General features: G+C 36.3%; 2 protein-coding genes across 2 annotated transcripts in view; one reads left to right on the forward strand and one right to left on the reverse strand.

Moving 5' to 3' along the window:
* The window catches only part of LOC135221655 (octopamine receptor beta-2R-like), a 364,792-nt gene that overhangs the window by 336,257 nt on the left and 21,035 nt on the right, over nucleotides 1–7,500 (forward strand). The gene's annotated exons all lie outside the window — the stretch shown is intronic.
* Nucleotides 3,270–5,170, reverse strand: LOC135221656 (uncharacterized). Its single transcript, XM_064259354.1, has 2 exons — nucleotides 4,770–5,170; nucleotides 3,270–4,634 (listed from the first exon to the last, which is right to left on the reverse strand). The coding sequence occupies exons 1-2, from the start codon at nucleotides 4,909–4,911 to the stop codon at nucleotides 4,090–4,092; spliced, it is 687 nt and encodes a 228-aa protein (XP_064115424.1). The 5' UTR covers nucleotides 4,912–5,170; the 3' UTR covers nucleotides 3,270–4,089.

The following is a 7,500-nucleotide window of genomic DNA, read 5'->3' on the forward strand; positions in this document are numbered from 1 at the left end:
TTCAGGGTTGGGGCTTGGGACGAGTGCTTGCTGGCAAATAATCCGACTTCAAGTACTTGCCACTTGGCAGGCATTTAACACCCCGTTTCCTTCATTGTTATTGAGGTGACTTCGGTCGCTGATTAATTATACTCTGTTTTTTTTCCACCTGTCCATCCGCCTGTGGTATTTTTGTATGGTAACACTGCGTCCTGGGCTTTAAATAGTTACGCTATGTGTAAGTTTTAGGTAAATAAAAGGATATCTCGGTGTACATTTGCAGCTGAAAAGTGTCTTAATAATTTACTGTATGCGAATTACACCGTTAATATTCGAAAAAAGATATTGTTATTATTGTTGAATGTAAGCTGAATGTAACTATCTAAAGCCCGAGACGCAGTGTTACCATACGCAAACACCACAGGCGGATGGACAGATGGAAAAAAACCGAGTATAGTGATATAGGAATATATTTTGGTGGAGAGTGAAACGCTTCTTCAAAGGGATTTCTTGGTTAATTGCCTTTCCTAAGAATAATGGTAAATAGCTTTGGGATTTTCGCTGCAGGTGCAAATTGATAATCGTTGCACAAAACATGCGCAATAACCGGCTTTTTTCTTGAATACTGTATTCTCTAAAGAAGGTAAATGAAAATTGTTCCCTTTGGCAGGGATCATTACTGACCTGTACTTGTTCCTTGTCCCTGAGCATGAGAAAATCATTTCATTTTAAGGCCCCTTTTTTTTCAATTCCTTTTTTATAGGATTCACTAACGGGCTGTTCATATATAGCTGCTGATCCTATTGGGCCATCCTCAAAACTGTGCGCAAAAAGGTAAGAGGTTTGTTATAGCGTGACATCCGTAAAAGTTCTGATGGATCCGTAATTTACAAGGAATTTTGGTTGGAAGTATATATATATATATATATATATATATATATATATATATATATATATATATATATATATATATGTCGCGTGAAGGTGGACCATTGGAAACGTTGTAATTCATTTCAATTCTTTATTTCCTACGTTTCGTAATATCATTATTACATCTTCAGGGTATCTGTGAAACAATAAATAAAATTACTTTAAAATTACTTAAAAATTACTTTAAAAATTACTCTAAAATTCATTTGTAACATTATACTTTCATGTCTTACATTATTAATTTTCTTCATCCTCAATTCCATCTTTCTTACGGTAAAACTGCATTGAAATATAACCTGTCTTATCATTGAAGAAAGGCTCTGTGGAAATGACCTGGCAGGAAATTTACTTGTGTCAAAACAGGACGCAAAGCCACTTTTAAACTTCACTGATTCAAGACAATAACTAGTGTATCTTATAGAGTACCCGTTGCTAACTCGAGGGTCAGCCAGTGTGACCAGTCCTCTTGCCAGTTAATGCCTGAATGTGAAGATTGTTTATTTATTATAATTTCGAATGAAATGTGGTACTTGATACATTCTTTAGGAATTTCTGTGGAATTTTCTGAAATTTTTCGTCATACCTGAATGTGGAATTTCTTCCGTACTTTTGCGCTTCTTGAATTTATGTGGAATTCCTATTTCTAAGGCTATGTGTTTTTCTTGAACGGACTGTGGTATTTTGGGCAGCCTTGACCATCTCGGTCTCTTCAAGAAAAAAATAAATGAAAAATTATAGAAAAATGTGAAAGTACAAACAATGCAATTTGTCCAGATCTCCTTGCCTTCACTTCCTGAATGCCAAGCTATTTTACTTACATGAATTTCGAATGTGGTAATAGAACCTTAATCATTCCTTAATGTGGAATTTTCGACCACGTTATATCATCCCTGCAAGTAAAATTTCCTACCTTTTTTCGCAATTCCTAAATTAATTTGACAAGACTATTAAAAAGAAAATGTATTAGATGTAACATATTCTCCATGTGCAATACAACCGAGTCAACCTCAAGATATGACAGTCCTCACGCGTCTAGGTAAGTAAACAGAGATCATAGAACTTACCGCTTCTTTTTCTCTCCGCTTCTTTTTCTCTCTTAATTCAACAAGCGCTCAGGGTCATATGCACAAGTTATGCTTCGAGTGAAATCAAGAATGAGCCTCGTGTAGCTTGTTGCTTTCCTCCAGGTATTCAAGCAGCCAGGGTGTTGGCCGTTTCAGTGCGCTCCAAACTGCTTGCCAGTGTGTTCCTCGTTTGTTTACATTCGATCTTGCTGGGTTTTTATGAACTTGATTGAAACCGAATCTCTCGTCAAAAATAGAGAAAGGAAGATCCTAATTACCAGTGATTCGTAACCATCATCATTATCATCATCATCGAGTATCATCGTTGAGATTTACGAGTTCTGTGTTAACGACTGGTTGGAAGCAGTCTGTAGGAGCTACAGTATTTCTTGTGATTAGGAATGATTGAACGTTTTTCATAAATTACTATTCCATAGCTCTTCTTGGTCAGTGAAAGTGATTGGATTGGAGCTTTTCCTAGTTAGTGAAAGTGACTAGATTATAGACTTTTTCTTGATCAGTGAAAGTGACTGGATTAGATCTTTTCGTGCTTAATGAAAGTGATTGAATTAGAGCTTTTCTAGGTCAGTGAAAGTGATTGGGTTAATGCATATACTAAACACATCAAATCACCGTTCAATTCGTGTATGAGACTTTGGTTCGGAATTCATTTATCTGTTCAGAATAGCAAGGTTTTCTATTCTTTTGCTATTTCACGTATATACGATACGTTCGAAAATTAATGAATGAGAAGTATGTGGTTTAATATTAATTGTATTGCGTAAACAATACTTTTTTTAACCAGTGAGTGATTCATTCAGCAGTGCAATGTTTTATGAAAAGGACAGTGATTGACGTTCAACTCCAAAACAAGGATTCATATTAGTTAAATAAAGGAGGAACTCTTAATGGTGTCCTGGTGTTCTAAATGAAGGGACAAGGGGTATCAATTTCACACTAAGATATTGTGAATATAATTTGAAGAGAGAGAGAGAGAGAGAGAGAGAGAGAGAGAGAGAGAGAGAGAGAGAGAGAGAGAGAGAGGCTCTGACATCACTCATTGTCAGGCAATATTATCCAGGAAGAGAAAAATCCAAGACTTTTATTACAGAATAATAGAGTCGACGGTGACTGACAATTTGTCATTGACTGAATGAAAGTAAGGAGCTTGAATAATGGCATCCAGGGTACTGACATTTATAAGTAATGGAGGATTGTGTTAAAATAAAAAACAACGAAGAAATGTATATGCAAAAAGCAGTATTATTGGACCTCAACATGAAGGATATTGTACAATGATGCAATAACTATTCTCTCTCTCTCTCTTACAATTGTTTTTTCTCAGTTCGAAAGGGAGAGACAATAGATGTGATTGCCAAGCAATCCTCCTCCTCGTGTTTGGCACTACTCTGCGTTGCCAGTGGCAAGAAGATTTATTTTTACCTTGATACAAATGAAAGTGACATATTCTTATTAAATTATATAACATACTTGGGAGTTCTTGTATTTTCATGTATTTGCGAACGCACGCAATAGAGTTTTGAAACTGGTCAGTGAATCTTGTACGTCTTGCGCGTACTTGTTATGTTTATATAATATGTTGTCATTTGTTTTTGGCTTCCTTCCGTCTTATTCAGTATTTCACTGTACAGTTTCATGCGTGATTGGCTAAAGCATTTTTTACGAGTGAATATTTTCCTCGAGTCATGTGAAATGTCATGACTAGTTTTGAGCTTTTGTTATAAAACTAAGATCTACGAGTATATATAATAAGGTTTACTCTTCCTAGGAATGTTAAAGTCGTAACTGTATGGTAAGTCAGGATACACAATATGTTTATGCAGGTTTATTTGATAAACTTACTGTAATGAGGTTTGTTCAAAAATAATATGCTAAGCTTATTTATAAAGGCACTCTTGTATGTAAATAAACAATTACAGCCGGTGATAATAAATGTGAATCTAATGTTTCATTGTCAGTTGAAGGCCTCGTCTGCGGATAATTGTAGCACCTCTACATTCTGACTTCCAGAAACAGGAGTCACCCTTGATGTGTGGACGTGTGGTGATGGGGAACGCGGTTGCTTGAGCGAATTCAATTCATTGAGTAAAAGTTCTTACATTCTGATTTTGACTGACAACTTCTTGGTTCTGGGAAGCAGCCGCATGTCAGGTAACAGACTCTTGAAGAAGAGCAAGTCCTCATCTGTTTCCTCGCCATTGAGGGGCTTAGCCAGGACCTCTAGCTTCTTGGCCCGCGCTTCCAGCGTGATATTTTCCTTCCAGCAGTCGTTGAGTGATTTCCTCTTAACTCCTCGATCTGCGATGTCACCGACCAATTCTTCTTCATCCACTCCAGTCACGTCGACAATGGACGGATTATCCAGCCCATCGGTTTCTTCTTCGGCGTTTAAATGAATCTGTGACGCGAGAGAGAGCTCATTTTCGGAAGCGTAGACAATGTCACCGAGATGATCTAGTCTATTGTTCACGGAGCTGTCCTGGGGAGGCGAGACGTCTTTCATGAAGGACATTTGTTTGATTAATGGCCAGCTGGATTGGAGGGACACTTCGTTCGAAATTCCCGGCCTGGAATTTGAACTAATTCTCATCTCTTTCGTGTAACAGTCCCGTAGCCCTCTCCATTTCAGTCTGAGATCATCTGGAAAGATAAAATACACGAAAATCAATTTGCTTTGCACATACATACATACATATAATGCTTGTGTATGTATATACACATATACCTTCACGAAGGAAATACACAAGTAGTCAAGTGCACTGTGCATCTACTTACTTGTACTGATTCCCAACTCTAAGGAGATTTCTCCCCACAACCGATTGATAACATTCCGATCCCGATGGTCTCGATGACGCGGATCCCAAAGGGCGGTTCGACGATACACTAAGGAAATGAGTAATTCCTCCTTCATATCCATCGTGTCCTGCTTCTACCCAAGACCAACTACGAACTATTTGAGGACAGCGAAGTCATTCACCACCGTGGCACCTCTTTGCGCATGCGCTTGGCTCGACCATGTGTCTCGTACTTGGCTGCTACATATTTACGCTTGTTTACCGAAAGAAATGTTCCCTAACTATTTACACAGTTGTATTACCTCCGTCCTCGGGGAGTTTCTCAACCATTTGGATTGTTGCACGAGACTTATGCTTTTCACCGTCAATTTTGACCTTTTTTCAAGATTTTATTTGAAAATAAGCACCTTCGTATATTCTTAGGTTAATACAATACTACAACGAATGCTTTATTGCACGTATGATCTTTGGATGCTTACGTCGATACATATTTCTTAAGTATATGAGTACATTTTCTTTTAGAAGTGCAGTGAAAGAATAACTTTTCAATATTCTAACAGATGAAAAGGAAAGTAATTTTACGATACAAGGTAGTTGAAAAATTGTGCGCACACACACACACACACACACACACATATATATATATATATATATATATATGTATATATATATATATATATATATATATATATATATATATATATATATATATATATATATATATATATATATATATATATATAGCTTACTGTATGCGAATGTAATATACACATACAAATATCTCTCTGGTGCCGTGTCCTATAAAGAGGTAAAAAGGCTCTGTAACACACGCATTCTTACGTATATACATGCACACACACTATATATATAAATATATAGTGTGTGTGTGCATGTATGTATGTATGTATAAATGAATGAATGCGTGTGTGTTACAGAACCTTTTTACCCCTTTATAGGACACGGCACCAGAAACATATTTGTATGTGTATATTACACTCGTATACAGTAGGCTATGTATGGAACTTAATGAAACAATTATATTACACGCGAAATAAAGCATCGGTACCGAAATCGTCAATGAGTACTATAAAAGTTGGCCGGGAATTAATGAAATATACGAGAAAGAATGGTTCTGTTTCTTTTATTGAGGCTTTTGTGCGGATAGGTCAGGCTTCTATGGAAGTTTTTAAAGTAATTTCGAAAGATTGGCTCCCCACGGCATCAGTCGACAAACTCGGTAGCAAAAATTTTACCTAAAGCTCGGTGACCGATGTAAAGCGAAATAAAATAAAATCAAATAAAACTATTTTCTCGCTAAACGTGTGTTGCTTAATAATCACGTGATCACTTGGCAGGTGTTCTCTAAACTATTGCTTTAACAGTCTCTCTCTCTCTCTCTCTCTCTCTCTCTCTCTCTCTCTCTCTCTCTCTCTCTCTCTTGGATAATTTGTTCGGATACCTTTGTGAGAATTTCTTTGTGTTGATCTGGCTGTGCTTATGTTGTCACCTTAATGTTTAGAACAGAGTACGTATCCAAGTGTATTTTTTTCTAAGGTGATGTTCCTCCTTTTACTGAGTTTAATAGTTGGGAAATAAGATATTTCTATCCTATTAAGTTATTTCCAGCATGATGTAGTTCAATATAACTCATGGTATGTTTTGGAGTCGAATAAATCAATAAAAGATAAAAAGAAATAAACAGAAAAAAGGTTGAATGCATTCAGATTGTCCTTAATAAATAAGCACTCGAAAAAAGAAAAGAAAAAATATATAAATTCGTAAATCAGACCCCTTGCAACCAGTTAGTTGACCTTCGCAACTATAAGTGAAACAAACTCGAGAATGAATCAAGACCCCGATGAAGAACCCAAGAAAGGATCCGCAATGTTCCGCATCTCCTCTCCTCCTCCTCCTCCTCCTCCTCCTCCTCCTCCTCCTCCTCCTCCTCCTCCTCCTCCTCTTCCTCCTCCTCCTCCTCTTTAATCCTTCTTCGTTCCTACTCCTCCAATGTGACATGACTTCTCACTTTATTACCACTGTTCGATGGTATCTCTTTTGTTTTTGTTTGTTTGGTCCTTAAATGTTTGTGGCACAGTCGTCGGTGATTTCATGGAATCCCTCTCAGTTGTCATGCTTGTGTTGTTTTTTTAATGATCGTCGGTTATACTCATGAGAAATATTTTTCATGGCTCAGATAAAAAGAGAGAATTGTACTTTCGAACATTTGTAAAGTATTTGTACGTGAATATATATATATATAATATATACATACTTATATATATATATGCACACATATATATGTACATATGTATGTAGTGTATATATATATATATATATATATATATATATATTATATATATATATATATATCACTTTAGCACGTGATTCGTCAGAGACTTGGAAATAAAGTCGAAACTGGTCAGGACCCGCACCCCGTCTATTATTTTTCATTTGTAGTAATGTTTGGTATATATGTGCATATATATATATTTATATATATATATATATATATATATTATATACACCCACATATACATAATATATCATAAACATAAAATTTGGTATGAGATTGTTAGCCCGTACCCTTCATCCCTTGCTGAGAACCACTAAATACAAAAGGGCCATCCATATACATTCAAGTGGTTTTTGTTTGTATGTCCGTGTGTATGGGTGCGTGACTATGTCTTTCAAACACACACACACGCACTCAA

The sequence above is a fragment of the Macrobrachium nipponense genome, chromosome 3, assembly GCF_015104395.2.
Source record: "Macrobrachium nipponense isolate FS-2020 chromosome 3, ASM1510439v2, whole genome shotgun sequence".
NCBI classification, from domain to species: Eukaryota; Metazoa; Arthropoda; class Malacostraca; order Decapoda; family Palaemonidae; genus Macrobrachium; species Macrobrachium nipponense.

What these genes read in the sequence shown, in the direction of transcription:
- LOC135221656 (XM_064259354.1), bottom strand. Translation starts at nt 4,911, where the DNA reads ATGGATATGAAGGAGGAATTACTCATTTCCTTAGTGTATCGTCGAACC. An exon ending in AGAGTTGGGAATCAGTACAA is followed by an intron (nt 4,635 to 4,769) that starts GTAAGTAGATGC and finishes TTATCTTTCCAG; the next exon opens with ATGATCTCAGACTGAAATGG.